Source organism: Xenopus laevis, chromosome 5L (assembly GCF_017654675.1).
Source record: "Xenopus laevis strain J_2021 chromosome 5L, Xenopus_laevis_v10.1, whole genome shotgun sequence".
In the NCBI taxonomy this organism is placed as follows: Eukaryota; Metazoa; Chordata; class Amphibia; order Anura; family Pipidae; genus Xenopus; species Xenopus laevis.
Genome location: NC_054379.1, coordinates 55,734,341 through 55,756,741, shown reverse-complemented (window position 1 = coordinate 55,756,741; position 22,401 = coordinate 55,734,341). Strand labels below are relative to the sequence as shown.

At 35.9% G+C, this 22,401-nt stretch overlaps 1 protein-coding gene across 3 annotated transcripts in view; it reads right to left on the bottom strand.

The window, feature by feature from the left end:
- Positions 1–22,401, bottom strand: part of pacrg.L (parkin co-regulated L homeolog) — a 344,840-nt gene that overhangs the window by 258,179 nt on the left and 64,260 nt on the right. For all 3 annotated transcript variants that reach the window (XM_041562781.1, XM_018263101.2, XM_018263100.2), the window contains one exon: positions 18,128–18,262. In XM_041562781.1, the coding sequence (XP_041418715.1) occupies positions 18,128–18,262 (135 nt within the window). The remainder of the gene's footprint in view (positions 1–18,127; positions 18,263–22,401) is intronic.

The following is a 22,401-nucleotide window of genomic DNA, read 5'->3' as shown; positions in this document are numbered from 1 at the left end:
CCATAGGCTAACATTGACTTCGGTAGCTTTTAGCTGCCGAAGTAGGGGGTCGAAGTTTTTCTTAAAGAGACAGTACTTCGATTATCGAATGGTCGAATAGTCGAACGATTTTTAGTTCGAATCGTTTGATTCGTAGTCATAGTCGTAGTCGAAGGTAGAAGTAGCCCATTCGATGGTCGAAGTAGCCCAAAAAACACTTCGAAATTCGAAGTTTTTTTAATTCGAATCCTTCACTCGAGCTTTGTAAATGTGCCCCAAAATGTATCAATTTTCAGGGTCCTGTACAGGTATGCTCTGGACCTAGGGTTTTCCAGATAATGGATCTTTCCATAATTGGATCTTCATACCTTAAGTCTACTAGAAAATCATGTAAACATTAGATAACCCCAATAGGGTGGTTTTGCTTCCAACAAGAATGAATTATATCTTAGTTTGGATCAAGTACAAGGTGCAGTTTTATTTTTACAAAATAAAAAAGGAAATAATTAAAAAAAATAAAATGGATGCTATGATAGTCTGTCCGTAATTCAGAGCTTTCCGGTTAATGGGTTTCCGGATAACAGATTCCATACCTTTACTATACACTATTGACCATAATATGTGCAAGGTACAGAGTACCCTGTATTCACTGTACCCCTTGGTAATCCGCAACAACAGGTACATTTTAAGGTCTTTAGAGAGGATGAACATGCCTCACTTGTTTGACAGACTTGTTTGGCAACTTTTACCATATACAACTTTGATGTGCTGTAAGGGACAGTACTAAAAAAATTACAAAAATCACACAAAAATCAGTGATGGTGAATTTACAGTACTGTTTAAGTGGCTGGTGCTTCTAGCACAGCATTTACATTGGGATTCCTAATATCAATTCAGAACTTTAATACCGGTATGCCAACTTTTTCACTGCAATGCCTGGTGTTCAGATGCAGTGTTCATTGCTTTATAAATATACCCAATATTGTACAGTGAATGCAAGGAACAGACTCACAGTTTAATTCTTAGATCCCAAATCTTATCCCTTTTTTTTGTTTGTTTGTTTACATAAAGGTAACTGAAGATAGCAGGCCAAACAAGTAATCAAGTCTTAAAAAAACCCACAACATACAGCTTAAAACAACACATTTCTCATCAGTTTATATGTAGATTTTTTGTGCTTTCTAACAATTTAATTTATAATACTAATTAATAGCATAGACTCAATTTTATCCAAATAATACAATTTTTCTCTGTAATAATAAAACAGTACCTTGTACTTGATCCAAACTAAGATATAATAAATCATTACTGGAAGCAACCCAGCCTATTGGGTTTATTTAATGTTTACATTATTTTCTAGTAGTAGTCCCGAGCATTCTGGATAACAGGCCCCATACCTACTAATGTACTGATATCATGATCTACTGATTATGCAGTGCATCTTGAAATAAATGTAACTACATTCATCGCCAATACATAAATATTCCTGTACAGCCTTTCAAGATAATTCAACAAAATAATATTTTTCTTTTGTAATTTATAGCATTTTGTATTACTCCCCTTCAGACTGTTGCCCTAGGCCATGGATAGTTTGGCCTCTATGACCCTTTTGGACTCTATGAAAATAGTAAAATTTAAAATATAACTTTAGAAACCTTAACCTGGCAAAGATCCATATGTTATGACACTATGACAGGACACATTGCACCTGCAAGGCATAAAAATAACCCGGCTGCTCTCTGCAATGCCTAAACATAAAATATTTTGCAACACATGCAAAAAAAAAAAAGAGAGAGAGAGAGAAATCCCTATACTTTGTGCAAAATAAATTGTTGAATTTACAGTGTTTAAAAACAAACAGGGCATTTGTATTATACACATTCATATTTCTTCCTGGTTTTACATTTTGTTCATATTTCAAAATAAGGTGCCTTGGAATACAGTGGGAAACACATTATTTAACATAACAAAAATGTCATGGAGTTAATACCGCAAAAGGCAAATTTACATTTTATAAAGAATACACAGCAAATAAATATCACAGTTGCTAACTTATTGGTGGACCATTGTTTACATAAAATCTAAAGAAATAAGTGAATAAGTGAAGCGAAAAAGAACCTTGTGGTTTGATGCAAGAAAACATGTAAATACAAAATAGTTTTTATTTTGCCACAGCTCTCCCTTACCAACATTATCCTCACTTTTCCAAAGATAGCCGTCATACCTCATAACACTCCAATTATTCATAAAACACTCCTGATTTTCATTAGTTACCATAAGGGGTTGTGGCCTACCTGAATGGGTTCCAAACTATGGTAGATCTAGAAGGGGTCCAGGTAGGTGAGCCATGGCCAATACTGGCCTGTGGTTTTTTTTTTACATCATCTAAATGTTGGAAGGTATGCACGTGTTAAACATCCTTCTAGTCTATTATGTTTCCTATACCTGTATTTGTCATAGGCGCACAAATTTTGTCGGGGTGGGCTTACTCATTTTTTTTATTTTTTTTTTGGATTTTGATAAATCTGGCCCTTAATCTGACTTTTTCTATAAACCCAGAACCCAGCATGTCATATCTTAAAATACCAAAGACCAGTATTCTCAGGTATGGTGTCATTGCATTGCTTTCCATAAAATTATTTTTAATTATCTCTTCATTAGCTAAATAAGAACCTACAGGCTCAAGACCAATTTTGACCCTGTCTCCAATCTCCTATTGCCTATAGAAGTTGCTGTATTGCACCACACAATAGTTCTAATGTTCCAGGGTGACAAATCAGTGAATTATTCGCTGAATTCATGTTTACTTGTGTGCTTATTCATAGACTTACAGTAAGTATTTAAAAGATGGGAAAATGGTTGCAACTGTGCCCCTATGTACACTGTATGCCATCACTCAAACAAGTAGAAATACCTTTAACACAGATGACTCTTTTTAATTTAGTAATAATAACACAAATTATGCATGCCGGATAATGTAGCTGGTTGCACAATAATTAGCTCTAACTCCACCAAATTCTCAATCCCCCAAAATTAAGGAACACGATTATTACAGGATCTGTATTATTTCTCTTACAAAATGTAAAATATATAATAAATCAGCCCTTTAACATTTGCATCTTGATTCTTGCCCAGAAATATAAGAGAACACTTGTTAGCATCAGTGTAATTGCTTGGTAAATAAAAGCAAGCAATCTACCACTTTTATGATTATTTGTCCAGTGAAGGGCACTAACTTCCTTGTCATTGCAACATTGGCTGCTTTTAACAAGAGTAAATACAAATAGGTAGAGTACTCCCTGATATTTATGCCAAACTGATTTACTGAATATATGTAGGAAAATAAAGTGAATTTGATGACAGAATATAACAGTTAATGGTTAAATACATTTTAATTACATAATGAGACTATTCTTTAATCACTCTCTCCCGTAAGTCAGTATAAGTGAACTGATACAGAAATGATACTTGTTCTGCACAGCAAATGTGTTGTTAGAAACATTACCTTTTACAGCCTTTATGGTTAGATTTCCTCTTGTGTTAAAGTACTTTCTTTTTAGTAGCTCCTAGTCCTCCAGAGTCAACTGAGGTTAGATCTTATTGAAGATTCCTTTTTATTATCCTTGTTCTCCCAAACACATATTTATTATCCTTTATGACTCTGCAAGGCTTTGTTCTCTTTTTATTTTTAGCAGAGCATCTGTGTCTCTTATTTTATCATGTAATATAACCATTTTGCTTGCTCTCTGAAGCTTGGTTTCAGTTGATCATTCATACAACTGAATTGCTATAATCTTGTACAGTACCGTATTATTACCATTTTTATTATTTACTGATTAGGCCTATGGCACATGGACAGATTTCAACAGTTTTGTCTGCCGTGGTGGGAAGGAGCGGCACACATGACTGATTTCTGTTGCCCGGTCCCCAAAGCTTGCAATTTAGTAAATCTGTATAAAACTGCTTTCAATACCTGGCAGCATAATACAAAAACAGATTCAGTGTTTATATATTATTGCCTGTGCCTAAAGCAGCAAATATTTCATTCTACATGGCAAGTGTTTGCAATGCAAATGCTGTATTTGTAACTGATAAAAAAAAACTATTACCTCTGCTCAGGGAAAGGTATAATAATGTGGTCTTATTGTAAAAGGGTGCTAATAAGTAATTAAAGCTGTTAGGTGTATACATACAAGACTGAAAAAATCCATCTGTTAATTATATGGAATTATGCCCAGAGTTTAAATCTGCATCTGGATTAATCAAAAGTAGTGTATGATCTCACCAACTGTATGAGCGATATTTGCACCAAGGTAGAGCTTAGCTAGAAATATTGCTGTGATGTCAAGCAACTGAGCAGGAGAGATATTCGACCAATAGTAAATGTGCCCCTTAATACCGTCAAAGTAAAATCCTTCGACTTCGAATCTCGATTTCGAATCAAACAATATGAAGGATTTTAATCCATTGATCGAACGATTTTTCTTCATCAAAAAAAGCTAGGAAAGCCTATGGGGACCTTCCCATTGGTGCTCGGTAGGTTTTAGGTGGCAAAGTAGGTGGTCAAAGTTTTTTTTAAAGAGACAGTACTTTGACTATCGAATGGTCGAATAGTCGTACGATTTTTAGTCGAAGGTCGAAGTAGCCAATTCGATGGTCGAAGTAGAAAAAAAATACTTCGAAATTCGAAGTATTTTTTATTCTAATCCTTCACTCGAGCTAAGTAAATGTGCCCCTTAATATTTCAGTGGAGAGAAGCAGGCCAGGGTGTCCCAGTGCATTTTAATGGTACACCTAAAAATGGGATAGAATACTGTATTTTTATTAAATCACAACTAGGATTATAAGTGACCTTTCTGAAGGTTTACAGTTACAAGGAAAAATGACATCTTGTGTAGATATGATTAAATTAAGTTGATTTGTCCTGTTTTTTTAATATGCTTGTGGAAAAAAAAGGTGTAAAATGAGTGTGGGACAATAAAAACTAAAACATTTATATATTCCATAGATATCTGTCAAATCTCCAAATGGAAGCTTTTCTCTAGCTATGTCAGTGCTGGTCAAGTAGCTGGCCAGTTGTCCACTATGCATTCTACACTCTACATTTGTTAGGCACTTGGATAAAGACAATTCACATTGCTAAGGACCTGCGGGGAAGCCAGTGATGTAAAGCTTTAGACCTTGCTGAACTGACAAGCTATTGAAATTGGTAAAAAAATAATAATATTTAGCATAAATGGATGCATTCTCTTCACTTTGCCCATATGATCATTACAGGTGAGATTACATATATAACGATGTAATAAAAATTACAGCGGAACCAATGTGTATCAAATTGGAAAGACCAAATTTGCATAACTGTAAAGTTTATATTATCACTGTAGTAAATACAGCACGTATCATCTTTAGGTAAACTATAGTTTACAGTGGTTAAATAATTATCTAAGAGAAAGATGTGTATAAGACCTAGGAAAGAGTTAAAATAATATAAAAGATCTCAAATTATGTTCCAAACAAATCTGTGGATGCTCTGAAAAGTGATTTCTAATCCTTACAAATACAATCCCAAATATACTAGTTCATGATGCAATCCTTCTAACGAAAATGTTTGGAGTGAGTCTGACTGCACAGCTGGTTAATGATTTCGCATTCTGCATTTTGTCCATTCAATATTGCCAACAACTGTAGGAGATATGTGAACATGGAGAGGCACAATAGGCACTGGCGAAGGTTTAAAAATAACTGTGCTAAATAATACAATTAAAAATTAAAACAATACAATCGTTATTGATTGTGCGTCATCAAGGTAGGTACAGTCAGGATTCAGCAAAATATTAAGGTTTTGACAACCACTATTTCTATGATTTCCAGTAATGTGACGCATGATCTAACAGGAGAGTAAGAAGTACAGAGCTGGAGAACATTGTTACAGAGAGATGTTGGGCCTCAATTGCTAACAGGACTAAGTTCAAAGTGTTTTCCCACAATACATTTTTCCAGAATTCTAGCTTCCAAAGAGCCATAAAATATGGGGCATGCCACTAGATGCAAACCATCTAAAAATATGACTGCAAAACGTGTGCTGTTTGTAATGGTACACAAATTGTATCTGTATATAGGGCATTGGCATTCGTTTATGTTTTTCATAACAGAGGTTAAAAAAGGCTACTGTGAGTAAAGGGAACCCTGGGTTTAACACCTGACCAGTTACATTGGTAAACTCCAGTAGATCTGCACCTTTACCTACTTCACACTAACAGGTTCAACAGTTGGACTGCTGCTAACCACTAGAAAACATATGCTCAAGTAGCTTTTGTTTGCATTTTTAGCAAACACAATTTTGCTAGCATTTTTGTGCAGAGTGCCACACTGAATAATGGTAAAAAGGTCTGTAGTGTCGGAATCCAATTTATTAAGGTACGTGTGTCTAAAGACAATCCTGCACCTCTGCATGTATGCCAATGTTTCACCGCTGCCTCGTGTGATATATGGTATGCAAATCCACTTATTGATGCTGGGAAACCATGGAGCTACCACCACCACCCTGGCCAGATTTGCACCCAGGGAATTGGAAGCAGTTTTGTGCTCTCTTTTGTGTGTTTTGCATCCATTTTAACCCATAGAATTATGCGGAAAACACTACATCAGAGGAAAAAAAGTCTGAAATTGCACTTTGCACACTGGACTTGCATTTGAAAATGATCCCTTTGACCATCGTTTTGCTTTAAATGAAACTACAATACCAATGTATTTCAAATCTCTTTTTATTTATTTCAAATACCTGCTGCAAAGGAGGAATGGTTATGTATTTTCTAACCATAACAAATAAAAGCTGTCACTAGAAGGGACAGCAAGAATTTTTCTATTTCATAATTTTCCTGTCTTTCTCTTTCAATTATTGTGACGTATGTCATTTGACAGATACATAGATTACTATTTTTATCTAAAGTATAAATCAAACCTGTAATGTGTTTTCCCATAACAGCATTTTTGTATGTGAATACATCTTTGTTTTTATGTTTTACATGTGAAGAATGTGGAATGAACTGCATTCACAAATGAAAACATCAAAACAAGAATTGATTTTTTTTATGGTCACATAGTCAATTTAATTTGTCTTGCCATCTACCAAAGGGCTATTACTGCTTTGTAGACCTCAATATGGAGAGCGGGTAGAGGAGAAGGATGAAATATCAGTGACAGAATAAGAAATCAAACATTCATTAAATTACTAATTGGTATAGGACAGTGGATTCACCTTCAAGGCAACTACAGAAAATTCATCAGTTCACTATTTGTGATGTTGAGCAGAACTTTCTGACAAGCAGCGACCAGCAGCTTTAAGACTGATGTTTATGCTTACAGTTAAAAGATTAAAGAGTAAAAAGCTTTGACATTTTTGGATAGCAACCATTGTAGGCAGGAATAAAAAAGAAAACGTTGACATATGAATTAGAAACAATATATCTTTGCAGTTTTGCATCCCACCTATAATCTCAAATGTTCATATGGGCAAAGTGAAGAGAATCAATCCATTTATGCTAAATATTATTTTTTACCAATTTCTCTAGCTTGTCAGTTCAGCAAGGTCTAAAGCTTTACATCGCTGGCTTCCCCTCAGGTCCATAGCAATGTGAATTGTCTTTATCCAAGTGCCTAACAAATCACTGTCATATAACGGCAGTCGACCTTTCTTTTCAATCTATGCACTTTTCAACAGTTATAAATCAGCTGACTTTCAAGCTAGATGTGATGGCATATGCCCTGGTTTGAAGAACAGATGGAAGCTTGGGGGAAAATTGTTTCTGCAGGCCTGCTACAAGCAGCACTTCTCCATAAAAGTGAACCATTCGTACTAATTTCCCACATAAACTATATAGGCAGGGTGCGTCAGCCTATTCAGCAGAAAATCTTTCAACTGGCTTTCAGAGGTCATTTAACAAATTTAAATTGAAGTTATTTCTAATCCATGACTGCATTCTCATTCTGTAGATTTCCAAGACTTTGTAATTGACATTAAATAAAAAGACATCTTTAATTGTCTCTGGATAAAGGAATGAATTGCAATAAATTATGTGCTGTACAAAGTCAAGATTTTTAAAACTGTATGATAAAACGTAGCTATTAATAGATAACGGGGGATTTGCAATTCTATAGTGCTGGTATGATAATATAAGAACAGGATAAATGATGCTCTATCTTTTTCAGTTTTTGTTTAATTTGTATAACGTGTATTCATTGTATTACACGTATATGTATGTATGTATGTAATTGTATCACATGTATCTGTTCCTACAATAACTGAAACTATGAGATTTATGGAATCATGCAGAGATGCATCATTTCCACCTGTGCAGATATCAGTGGCTATTCATATTAAATAGGGACATATATTTAAACCTGGCTATAAAGGTGTTTTGTTTTTTTTTATTTTGCATTCTATAGATATAACAGTACAGAGGGGAAACTATCCCTTGAATAAAGGAGGGAGGGAGAGAGAGGGAGGGAGGGAGGAGATATAATGAATCATAGATTACAAAATTACCACAATTTCTTCAGCTAAGTAGTCCCTTCTAGTATCTAGGTTTCAGTTAACATGCCCCATTTACCTCCAGCCAGGGTCAGACTGGAGGGCCCGGGGCTGCTGCCTCAGGGCCCCCCTCCAGCCCCCCCACAGCATGCTCACTGTGATTTTGCAGGAAGTAAAGCAGGGTTCAGATCTGGGCCGGCGGGGCCCACAAGAGACAGGGGCCCACCAGGTTTTTTCCCTGTGTCCCGCGGCCAAGTCTGACCCTGCCTCCAGCCAAGACCCCCAAACGGCCTCAAATTTAGTGGGACATCCACTGGCCTGGTATGCCAGCTTCTGTTTGGGTAGGGAATCATTTAAAATATTTCCAGAAGTTCAGCACAGGAGGCACTGTGGATTTTCAGTGTAACAATATTTTTGGCATAATAAAACAGTTGCGAGTAACAGAGTCTAACAGGGGGCCTCAGCTGTAGTATTTCCATGATACCCTGGAGACATAGGCTGTGTAATAATATATTAGGGAATGCTAGAGCCATTACAGCATAGTTCAGCACTTCTATAGCATTCCCAGAAGACATGGGGAAAAAGTACACACAGCGTTGAGGCACTTGGGACACTTATCAGTATCCCTGGGGTATATCCTAGCTAGCCTTTGTTGGGTGAGCTATATTCTGTTGAGGAATTGAGTCTGACTCTGTATATATTTATCTCTACTGGAGACCATGAAGGTACTTTTAATGAGTTGAATCTAGGCTTGATGAATCATATTTTTTTTTCATGGGGGACTGACAATGTAACAATGACCAAAACAACACTACATACTAGAACATCAGGCTTCTGCTATGCCCTGACTCCTATATAATTCCTGATTCTTGGTGTCCTGCTTTTTGCCCAACCTTACCCAGCCTCAATTATTACAGGCAAAGAAAATGTATCCTGGTCTGGCTTAAAACTACTTGCTGTTGTTGTCCAGCATAGTAAACCATTTCTTGACTAGAGTTTTATTTTTACAGCCTCCTACTCTGAGAGGCAACAAAGCGTTTTCCTTGCCTACCTTGCATTATGTTTAGTTCTGTATATATAAGCTAGGTTGCAGAGCTAGACAAAAATACTGCCACATATATTACTAAAAGCTGTATAAGTACAGCTGAACCCTAGCCTGGATTTCATTGCATGATACACTTCCACTAATTAACTCAATCAATATACATTACTGCTTACCAGTAAAATTATTGGTGCCTTTGGTATATTCTCAAGGCTAACTTACATTTTAGAGCCGTAAATCTTTCAGTTAGACAGAGTTTCCTAATAGGTCCTGTTTTTCAAGTGCAAAAAGTGCCTCGCAGGCCAAATATAAATAATTGATCTATGGCAGCACAGTACTTGCCAGAGATTGCCGGTCCAAGCCTGGATTCAGTAGAGGAATGCTGTGTGGAATTTTCCACTTATACCTATTATACAGAGAAAGAATGTTCCTTGCACACAGTTACTAAGCCCTAATTTTTTACTGTTCAAATATGGCAAAAATGTATCTATTTGCATAACAATAATTATGGTTTTGGAATGTAGGTGTTATATAACTTTGCAGTGCAGCATTTGTAGAACCATACTGAGTCTTATATGCATGCCATACCCGGGGAAATAGTCCTAAGCAATTATGGAAATAAAACTGTATCTTGTAATATACAAGAAGAAATCTGCATATTCATCCTTTTACTTTGCTGGAGTTTTTATATTATTAGATTCTGCACTTCTGTGTAAAAGCACTTTTCATTGCTCAAAGCTTTAGCACTTGGTAGTTTGCTTAATGAACTCCGAAGTTTTGCTTGAGAGGTTTGTTAGAAAATTTAGCTATGCTGGCATGTGTGCAACATCCATCCTCATTGAAAACATCACTATCTGCAATATTCTTTAAATATTCACCCTGAGAAGCCTGCCTTCAGACTGTGGAATGGATGGTTCTTCTTGCAATCTTCTAAATATATCTCACAATCACATTTACTCTTTAAGGTAAACATATGAGTATTTAAACGTTCTTTAAAAGTATGAACAGATGGCAGATTAAGAGTTCCTAATTTCTAAACATCTATAAATTATAGTAATTCAGCAATTGATGACAGACATTAGTGGGTGAAAATGCAGTTGAACACAGTGACTGGAAATGAAACTGTGATTACTGGTTTAATCAGCTATGCTTGTTTATTTATATGCTGTGTGTATATATATATATATATATATATATATATATATATATATATATATATATATATATATATATATATATATATATATTTATTTATATAATACACAAAAGCTATGAATATCTTGTAAATTATATCCTTATAAATGTTGATTTCTGATGTCATCAGTATAATAAATAAAGTACCCCCAGTTGTAAAATATGAGGATATTTCTTGGAGTTCCATGACCCTTCGGCCTCGTGTTTTTATATGGTCATGAAACTCCTCGGTGACTTATAATATCCTTATATTTTACAAGAGGGGGGACTTTATTCACTATATATTCCACTCGGCTACCAGCACTCTCAACAAAGTCATTATGTATGCCTGGGTGCAAAAACAACAAATATCCACCAAACCTCCAAAAGGATGCGCACTCTCAGGGCTTATAATATAAAATTTATCTTTATTTACAGAACTTCAGTCTAATGTTTCGGCCCAATCCAAGGACTTTCTCAAAGTACTGAAACATTGTGAGTATGCCTTAAATCTGCAATTTTGGCGGGAAAACATCAGTGTCACAATGACATATTTATTATGTTAAAATGCATTAACCCCCTGTTATATATCACAATGCATATTCCTCAATAAATATATACCTCATAAAACGATTCATCAACATTATTCCACACAGAACAAAATTAAGAGTTTAAAAAAGCAACTGTAATTGTATCAAATCAATGATATATAATTACACATTAATTACAAATTATTGCTACTGTGTCAATCTCTGAGCAGATATATATGGTCTATTGTTAATATCTGTGGCTACCAGTCAATATAAATAACTAAACTTATTACGAGATATATTCCTCCTCCCTTATTCCGGGTCTAGTAGTTTAACCCCTTCTGGCTACTGTTTTTATTCATTAGTATGACCCAATGGATCTTTTAATTCCATAATTATTCCATCACTTGGAATGATGTTAATAACACCACTTCCTGTAGTACTGCACCTCCCGGGCTATATTCCTTCTATGGTCTCAGAGAGTTGTTTCATAGTGCTCCTGTTCCTCCGGGGATTTGATTAACTGCACCTACTCACAATGGGTGAATAAGTCTTGTCATTAATCCACTCTTACAATCTAAACCCTCTAATGTTGTGTTACTATCTAACCCACATAACTAAATTACAGATCATACAAAGTCAGATAGTGTAATGTATAGAATGGTGAAACTCATAACATGTCAATGCATTAAAGTCAGGACTCCATACATGCATACGACCACCGTACCGTAGCCTTTATATAACGTGACCTAGTGTAAAGGGACATACAATATACCCGTCAATGTGAAAAATAACACTCTACAGGTGTACCCACTTACTTCCAAAATACCCCATACTCTATGAGAATTATTTTTGTGATTTTATTTTTGAAAAAAATATTTTTAAATTATTTACTTTTTAACTTATAACTTTCATTTAATTTTCAAATACATGAATTATGACTACCACATCAATACCCTATGTCAAAAGTCACATCTATAATAAAGATAATAAAAGAACTCTCTTATATATAGATACAGTATATAATTGTTAATATCTATATCTATATCTATATCTAATATATATATATATATATATATATATATATATATATATATATATATATATATATATATGCATATATATTTATATACTGTACATATATATATATATATATATATATATATATACTGTGTTTATGTGTGTGTGTGTGTGTGTGTGTGTGTGTGTGTATATATATATGTATGCTACATTGCGCACATGCCACGCTGCTGAGAAAATCTGCGGCTGACTGATCACTACCACTACACTGTTGGGGGCGGATGTCTTCCTTTCTGTGCGCTGATATCCTTAAGTGGAACTGTGGCAGAGTGACCGCCACAACTGGGGGATTGTTGGCTAAACTTTATACCCTGCAGATAAAATGAACTGTGGCTGACTAACTACTGCCATAGGAAGGTTGGGCGTTTTGTTCTATGGGCTTTTTGTGTTCTACCCCACATTCTACATTTGAACACTATTCAACTACTTTGATTGACAATCTAAGAAGAGTTAAATAATCATCTGAACTTTAGTTCATGCAGTCTACAAGACGTATTTTGATTTATATTGAAAGGTTAAGCCCATGAAATGGTTATTACTATCATTCTCCTTTAAGATTCAACTGTGGCACCTATATGTATGAATTGCTTTTTTCATTTTTTGAAAAATAACTTATACAGGTGGATCTTTCGTTGTGGTGTTGTGAACAGCGTTATATGAATTAACGCCGTATTTACTTGATTTTCTACCACATCATTACTAATGGCTGAGCATGCTATAAACTTTCAGGTTGATGTATCGAGTGAATTTGCATTCACCCAGGATGATGCTACATGTATTTTATTCTTTGATTCAGCTACTGTACTCCAAGCTGGTAAATTGCCAAGAGATGTGTTTAACCAACTGAATACCCTTAAAAAAAGGGAAACTGATTTTTTGTTGCATGGTTCCTACCTCTCTGACTATTACAGGCAGTGTAAGATCTCTAGGGGCTTTAGAGTGCGGAACACCCCTACCATAGGGCGTTCAAGTACAGAATTCTGCAGCCGCTGGTGTGGCATATTAAACAAATGTTCCCTTAATCTTATGCTGCTTGTGGTAGAGGAATCTGGAAGGGAGTTGAAAAAGATTAGAACCGAGATCAGTGAACTCGAAGAACAATCTTTGTCAATTTTGAAATCTGACCAATCTAATAATTGGTTACAGAAATTGGATAAGAGTGTACAACAGTATAGACAAGAATTGATTACATTTAAACAAGCCAAGGTGATCAAGGTAGACCAAGAATTTAGGGATCGTAGGGTATACGGTTGGTTAATTGGCAGGTCAACTACAGAGGGAAGAGATAGACGCAGATTCAGACAACCAAGAAAGATTTCCACTGTTGATAGTTCTGGTGATTCTCCCTCCTCTGATGGTGAGTCCCCTCAGATAGCTAAACAATGTGTTACTCAGGACTCTTCTCCACTTGGAGGTCAGACACAAGATCGTTTTTTAGGGGTAGGAAAAGGAAACATACCAGGCGGGGTGGCGGGGGCCCGAAGAGGCAGACCACCAAGGAAACCGACACAGTGATTTTTAATTTGAGTGGGCATATGCTTACGCAGGGCGAGGTGTCTCTACTCTCACGTGGGCTCTCCTTTGTGCCAGTCAATAAGAATGATGCATTTAATTTAGAAGTGGATCTTTTTAGATTCCAATGAAAATTAAAATTGAAGGATCACTTCAAGGACAGTGAGAACACTGAGAGTGAGACTTTTTGTCCGGTTAGCACGTTTGACCCACCAAATACTGCTGTGTCAAAACGTATTGTGGAATTATACAAAATGAATGCTTAGAAACACTCCGTCAGCCAAGTAATTATTTTTCGAATCTATCACTAATTGAGAGAGAAGCCCCACGGACAAGGGTGGTGCTATAGTGCTTTTAGATCGTTCATATTATAGAAAGGAACTTCTGTCACAGCTCTCAGAGATTGGGGTGTATGAAAGACTTTCCAGTGATCCAACTGAACGTTTTAAATTACAACTTGATTCCCTGTTAATTTGGGCACTTGATTCGGGTTGGATCAGTGAGAAGTGTTTCCATTTCCTCACGGTTGAATATCCTAAACGGCCAATTATATACACACTTCCTAAGGTGCACAAGAGTCCGACTGCTCCACCTGGTCGCCCGATAATTTCGGCGAGAGGATCATTATTTTCTAATGTGGCCATATTCTTAGATAGTTTTTTACAACCAGTGCCAAGATGCCTTCCTACATTGCTGACACCCCATCATTATTGGACATTCTAAGCCATATAGAACCCTTACCTGATGATACTGTGTTCGCCACACTTGATGTATGTAGCCTATACACCATCATTCCGACTGATGAGGGGATATCGGCTTGTAGGGACTCATTGTGTAAACTTCACAAGGGGGACCCGCCTGTCGAATTTTTGTGCACATTATTGGAGATGTTGTTACCATGTAATTATTTTAGATTTGAGCAAACCTATTTCCTGCACAGCTTATATTGTATTGTAGATATATCAATGATATTTTGATGATCTGGCGAGGGGACCACGCTGGAATACAGGCATTTGTAACTGAGTTGAATGCTTTGCCTACCCCTGTCAAATTTACGCTGACGTGTGATAGGGATGAGGTTGACTTCTTGGATGTAAGGATATTTTGTACTGAGAGGGGAGTTGGCACTACACAATTTCGTAAAAGCACGGATCGGAATACGATCCTACATGCTCATAGTTATCATCCCGCCTCTACTTTGAACTCTATACCCTACACACAATTTTTGAGGGTGTTTAGATTGAATTCCAATGTGATGACAGCAAGTGCTTGAGATGCGGGACCGATTCTTAGAGAGAGGGTACAAAGCAGCTTTCCTCAATGCTGAGCTCGATCGGGCACAGAGAGTGGTAGTCGATGGTGAACAGTCAGGGAAAGATATAAAGTCGGATAAGGAGAAAATGGTGTTTGTCTCTGATTATACACCTGCGTGTCGAAAGATAAGTATGATAGTGAAGAGACACTGGCCCATTTTACAGATGGACACCAATTTACCCTTTACACATATGTTGCCTCCAATATGTGCTCACCGAAGAGGTCGGTCTTTAAGGGATCTACTTATGAGAACTGATTTGAGAAACCCGAATGTAGGTACTTGGCTTAGGAGCAGTAAGAATGGGTGCTATAGGTGCTCAGGGTGTAAAACTTGTGGGTGTCTACTTACTGGTGAAACCTTTTCTCACCCACACAGTGGGTCTCCATCTTTAATGGCCCTTATTTACCACCAGAAAACTTCAAGCAAATACAGAAACTCTCTTTACATAGCACCACCTTTTCTACAGAACAGTTACAACACTCTTCTAAATTGAGGAGGGATTGATTTGCGGAGCTGATCCTATTAGATCTTTTATTTTTAGAGGCTTTCAGATTTTTCTGCTAGTAACTGTCAGAAAAACACAACGTTTTAGAGGTTTTATAGGTTCATCGTTCAGCGTTTTTTTTTTATTCATGCTTTTTTATATTGGGATCTTTTGATAAATTCCATGGAATTTGTGGTTTTAGAGAAAATTAGTTTATTCATGGTTTCAGAAAGCTCTAAACTAATAAAATGGGCCTCTAGGACTAAACTAGGTGTTATGCCTTAAAATGTTGCCTTTATTAATGTTACCAATACATGTACACCAATGCTTGATTCCCAGATTTATTTGTAAGTACTGGGTACTAGATGAAAGCGGTAGGATTTGTTTACATTGGACATGTTATGTTGCTAACTAGTGAGATGGAATTTGTGGTGATCTTAATTTTACATATTACAAATTTCAAAGAAGAGATGCAAACTATTAATGGGGGTTCCACATCTAAAAGATAATCAGCCAGATTAATTTGAGACGAGAAACTTATCTCATGACAACTCAAATGAAGTCTAAAGGAAATGTGGAATAAAATGCCTACAGGTATGGGATCCATTATCCGGAAACCCATTATCTAGAAAGTTTTGAATTACAGAAAGGTCATCTGTCATAGACTCGATTTTATCCAAATAATTAAAATTTTTAAAAATGATTTCCTTTTTCTCTGTAATATTAAAACAGTGCCTTGTACTTGATTCAAACTAAGATATATTTAATCCTTATTGGAAGCACAAACAACCTATTGGGTTTATTTAATGTTTACATGACTTTCTAGTAGACATAGGGGCAAATTTACTTATGGTCGAATATCGAGGGTTGATTAACCCTCGATATTCGACTGCCGAATGGAAATCCTTCGACTTCGAATATCGAAGTCAAAGGATTTACCTCAAATAGTTTGATCAAACGAAAAATCGTTTTTAATCGATTTTAATCCATCGATCGAACGATTTTTCTTCGACCAAAAAATACTTAGAAAGCCTATGGGGACCTTTCCCATATGCTAACATTGACTTTGGTAGGTTTTAGGTGGCGAACTAGGGGGTCGAAGTTTTTTTCTTAAAGAGACAGTACTTCAACTGTCGAATGGTCGAATAGTCGAACGATTTTTAGTTCGAATTGTTCGATTCGAAGTTGTAGTCGAAGGTCGAAGTAGCCAATTCGATGGTCGAAGTAGCCAAAAAAACATTTGAAATTCTAAGTTTTTTTATTCTATTCCTTCACTTGAACTAAGTAAATGGGCCCCATATTGTATGAAGATCTAACATATAGAAATATCCGTTATTCTGAAAACCCCAGGCCCCGAGCCTTCTGGATAAAAGGTCCCATACCTGTAGATACAATATTGGCCCATATATTGTTTGTTGTATCTAGAAATTTTGACCATTATAATTCAAGGTACTAAAGCACACTATAATAAATGCATGTATCACATCCCATTCATGGGATGTTTGGATCACCTAAACAAAATCAAGTACTGGATATACCATTTTTTTTAAGTTCTAATTTGGCCCAAAAACATTGTTTAAATATGTGTCTATAAGCTGGTTAGTCCTTGATGTATACTTGATGTATAATACTTATTTTATCCAAAGCTACTCTAGAAAATGAATATTTTTAAATGAACACAAACTGGATAAAAAAGAATGATGTGGTTCTGAGCACAGATGTAATTAATTTGCTGGTGCAGGAAAAGATCAACATTCAGTTTTTCAAATTAAATGTAAAAGCTTGCCCTGGTGAGTTAAAGAGATTGGCAAGTTTTCACAAATAACATCAGTGGGCCATTCGGAGACAGAAACATGGCCGTATTGGAATGGAGTCATTAGGCAATACATTTATTTTGAAGCCAATTAACCTTTTGTCAGAGAAATGTCGGAGCTGTAATGATTTCAGCCGTGGAGGTCAGCCTCTAACAGAGGCTTGTATGACAGCGATTACGTTGCTTGACATATGCTGCAGACTAAAAGCACAGTCTCAGAATGAGAATCTGCCTTCGTTTATATTCTGCTCTGCATTTCCTAGGGAGCAGCCAATTCTGACCTATCCATTTAGGTAATTAAAGCTTCCATTTGGAAGTGTCCTGCAGGAAGGTGAAATTTGGGGGGAAGATGAATGGCTACTGCTTGCAATATCCAATCACTTGATGGACTACTTGAATCAGCTAGAGTTGCCAAGTCCTCATAAAAATAAAGATGAATTGGTGCAGCAGATAATTCTCTAAGGCAAAGAGGCTTTGTCATCTGACTTTTTGCAGTAGATAATTTAATTGTTAGCCAAGGTGAATGCCTGACTCAGAAAGCTTCGCCAGCCACTGTGCATTTGTTGAGAAATCACTCTGTTTTATTTACTTATAAGCCGACTTTGTTTGGCAATAGAGAATGTCACTTGAACAAGCACAGTTGGCAGTCACAGCTGTGCTCTCACTTACCTTCCAGGCTATTTTGTTTCCTTTTGTATCATGCTCAAGGGCAATTGGGAAGTCTCCTCGCTCATAAAACTTGCGAAAAGCCGTGGGCTTTGCAGGTCTCTCTTTGAAAGCTCCTGCTGCTGGGGGGCCTCTTACCTGCAAACAGAAATGCATCAGTGAAATGAGAGAACTCAGACAATGTCATATTTCATGTTTAGGAGAATTTCCATTTCTAAAGCACTGTGCTTTCAGCGAAGCTCAATGCTATACAATTATGTTTTTAAAAGGTTTCTTCTATTGATATTCAACAGGAAGGATCATTATGAAATGGGGCTCTTATTGTAAGCGATTTCTGTGTGCCTTGCGTTCCAGTGTCCTTCACATATTGATTCAGATAACCAGCCTAACATAATGTACCTCAAGAGGAAATTAATCACTGCAGAAAGCACATTTAGATTTATTTTTCATATTACATGGCAGAGGCTGATGGCATAAGGGGCACAGATGCTGCAAATACCTTTTTTTTTGTATTCATACCACAGTTTAATCATTAGAAATGATTGGATAAATGTTCTAAACTTAAAAAATATATAATTAGGGGTTTCTATACATGACAGTCACATTGCATTCTGGGTCAAAATAATTACTTTTAACATATACCGTAATTAATATAAACACTATCAGGAAATGGCAGCTAGAATATCAGAGTTGCAGGTATGGGATCTGTTATCTGGAAATTCATTATCCAGAAAGCCATCTCCCATAGACTCCATTTAAATCAAATAATTAAAAATGTTTTCAATGACTTTAAACAGTAAAAAACAGTACCTTGTACATGTCTCTAACTAATGAATATCAAAAAACCCTATTAGTATTAAATAATGTTTAAATTATTTTTTTTAGACTTACCGTAAGGGGCCAGATTCAGTTCAGTGAGAAAAAGGTTTATCAAGTGAAAAGTCATGGAAGAGACTCAATTTGAGATGCAATTCAATTCAGAAAAACGTATTACGTGAAAACTTTATTGAAGTCTATGGGGAAAAAACTGGAACTGAATTTGGAGAAAAGTTTTTTTTCTTAGAAATGAATTTTGCCTATGATTTTTCACGTGATAAACCGTGAGATAACTTTTTCTCACTGAATTGAATCTAGCCCAATGAAAATCTGAATTACAGAAAGATCCCTTATCTGGAAAACCCCAGGATCCAAGCATTCTGTATAACAGGTCCTTTACCTATATTAAAAATACCAATAACATGGCAGAACATCTTAGTTTGGGTCTATTTAATCTTATACTGTATAATCTTATTATGACATAGAAAAAAAAACATGCAAACGCCACAATCAATAGCCTCAACGATGGTTTTTAAACATTTTTTTTTCCAAAATGTTTTTTTATATCTTATGCTTTACAAATGAAATAATATATAACAAATTAATAAAATAAAAGAAACAAAACAAATGTCAAGTACGAATCAAGTTTTGGAGAACAGAGCTGGTGATTTACATCTCTAGATCTTACCAAAATGACCATCAAGACAGTTCAGGTGTACCTCTATCTTTTAAAATAGAAACAACTTTATCGGTTTACTTCATGTAGATAGTGAAGCGAGTTATAAGTATTTTATAGTTACATTAAAGGACTCCTGGGGGGTTCCACTGTAGTTCGCTGTTGTAGATTTTCTGCACTCATTAATAGTTGTTCCACTTCCCCGACAAGGTCGTCCCTCTTAGTAGTTCTGTTTCATACCAAGTGGTATGTTGAAAAGTTTGTGTAATTAGCAGTTTGGTAGTTGGTGGTAGAGTAGAGTAAAAGAAAATTGATGAGGCTGTAAGAACGTTTTTTTTGTTGTTGTGTTAAGTCTGAAATTGGTTGTATTGTGTATTTATTCGTAGTCATGTCTCTAATGTTCTTTAAGCCATTTGTTTGCCATGTTTTGAATATGATACTGTTTAAGCCTGGAGTAAAGTTTTTGTTATTGATCCAAGTTAGATGTATAGAGTTAAAGGGAGATAAGTTTGCTTTTTTTACGGATAGAATGCCAGGTTTTATATGTGTGGATAAATAGTGGGTTTTCTTGCATATTTTTGGGAATCTCCAAAGGCCTAAGTAAAAGTGCATTTAGTGATGTTTCTTCTGTCAGTGTTTCGTCCACAGATATTGTAGTGTATATATTCCTGTGGTGGAGCCAATCTCCTGCGTATCTTAAAAGGGCTACTTCATTGTATATATTTGGGTGATTGAGTCCACCTTCATGTTTTTGTTGTCGGAGTGTAAAAAAATTGATTCTGGAAAGTTTTTTGTTCCATATAAAAGTTATTCAAATGTGTTGTAATCTTTTGCTATCTGTTGGTGAAATGCTATCTGTTGGTGGTAACATTTGTATTTTATAAAGTAATTTGGGGAATATTACCATTTTTATTAGATGGATTCTTCCTGAGAATGTCAGATTCGTGTTGATCGATTTGCGAGTTTCTTGTTCTATATGGTCTATGGTATATCTGTATATGTCTATTTTATGTAGGATGATGGAGAGTTCTGTTTGTGGTTTATTTAGAAAGAGGAGAATGTCGTCTGCGTACGCTGTTAGTCTTATCTGCTGGTTACCTACTTGTATACCTCTAAAGGTTCTCAAACAATAAAGATGGTGGTTAATATTAGGTCCTATACACAGAACTTTACTGCAAAACTCTGACTTGAGAAAGAGCTCAGCTCGAAACATGTCATGACACATTAAAGCACTTGAGTTTTGCAGTAAAGTTCTGTGTATTGGACCTATTATTAACCACCATCTTTATTGTTTCATTATATTGCTTCACTGGACAGAAGCCGTGGTTATAGGTTTACCTACTGAATCTATCGTTACTTGGTGTTGCACCTCTAAAGGTTCATTCAGTAGGTGTCTTAACAGGGTGTCCAAAGCTATGTTGAAGAGCAATGGTGAAAGGGGGCATCCCTGTCTAGTACCTCCTTTTTATTAGATATAGTTTAGTCCGTTTGCTGTAACATGTATGTAAGATTGTAAATATAGGGTTCTGAATAGGTTAATCATTTATATACCACAACGTTGGAATTTAAGGAGCCTCATACTGTGTATGAGTTATTCTGTCAAAAGCTTTATCAGCATCTAGGTTAATTAATATGCCATGGCTTCTTTTTTCCAGGTTTCATTGATATATGGTTGCAATTGCTTTCCGGAGGGCCTGAACTGGGTTCCATCTTTTGAGGAAGCCTATTTGGTGAGTGGTAAGTACTTGTGGGAGTATAGCTTTTAATCTATCTGCCATGATTTTAGTTAGAATTTTTAAGTCTTGGTTTAGCAGAGAGATCGGTCTGTATCAGGAGGGAAGGGTAAGATCCTTTCCATCTTTTGGGATTAGAATGATCTTCGGCTCCTTTGCTTCAACCCATAGGGAGGAACCTTATAGGACATTATTGAAGAGTGTGATATGTTTTTAAAAATTTAAAAAGCTGACTCCATATTTGTGAGTGCAAAACATTATAAGAGGTGGGCAGTTATAGAAAGTGCTCTTTTTTGTTGTGAATTGCTGAGAAAAGAATCCCCCTAGTGGTGTAACTAGATATTACTTGGCCAGAAGCAAATTATTTTTCAGGCCCCCAAAATGTTTTACCAATATTTATTGAAATTGTATATGAATTAGGGCCTTATGGGGCCCCTAAACCTCCTGGCCCCCGCAGGGTCTGTTTCCTCTATAGTTACACCCCTGCACCCCCCCAAATAAAATGGATCACTTAGAGCTGACACATGGTGCTACTTTTAGTCAGCTACTTGTCGTTGCTACAAATTGTTTCTGCTAAAACATGATGTTATACATTTTAATTTTGGGTATCTATCTGATGGGTTAAAAAGTATGGTAATGAAAAATAAACATAAGAGCAAAATAGATAAATAATACCTAAATCAGTATAGTTTCCCTTTTAAAATCACAATGTCTGAAAGTTCTAAGTAAGTAAGATGAAAATCCCAAATAGAATAATTACAGATAAAAGTTGAATGAGGAAATTGAGTTTTATAATTTCTAAACGCAGATTATAGGAATATTAAGATGCTTAATCTATCAACACACTCTGGAAAAAGAGTAATAAATGGCGAAAGGTTCTATGCTATTTACTGTAAAATATGTACATTTCTTATCTTTCTTATGCACAAAGACCATCACATTGAAAGTCAAAGCAGAAGCAACACACATCTGAAGCACCTTCCTGACAATATATTCCTTCCTTTGCACTAAATCCTTGCTGTTTATGGCAGATAACCATATTCATAAACACT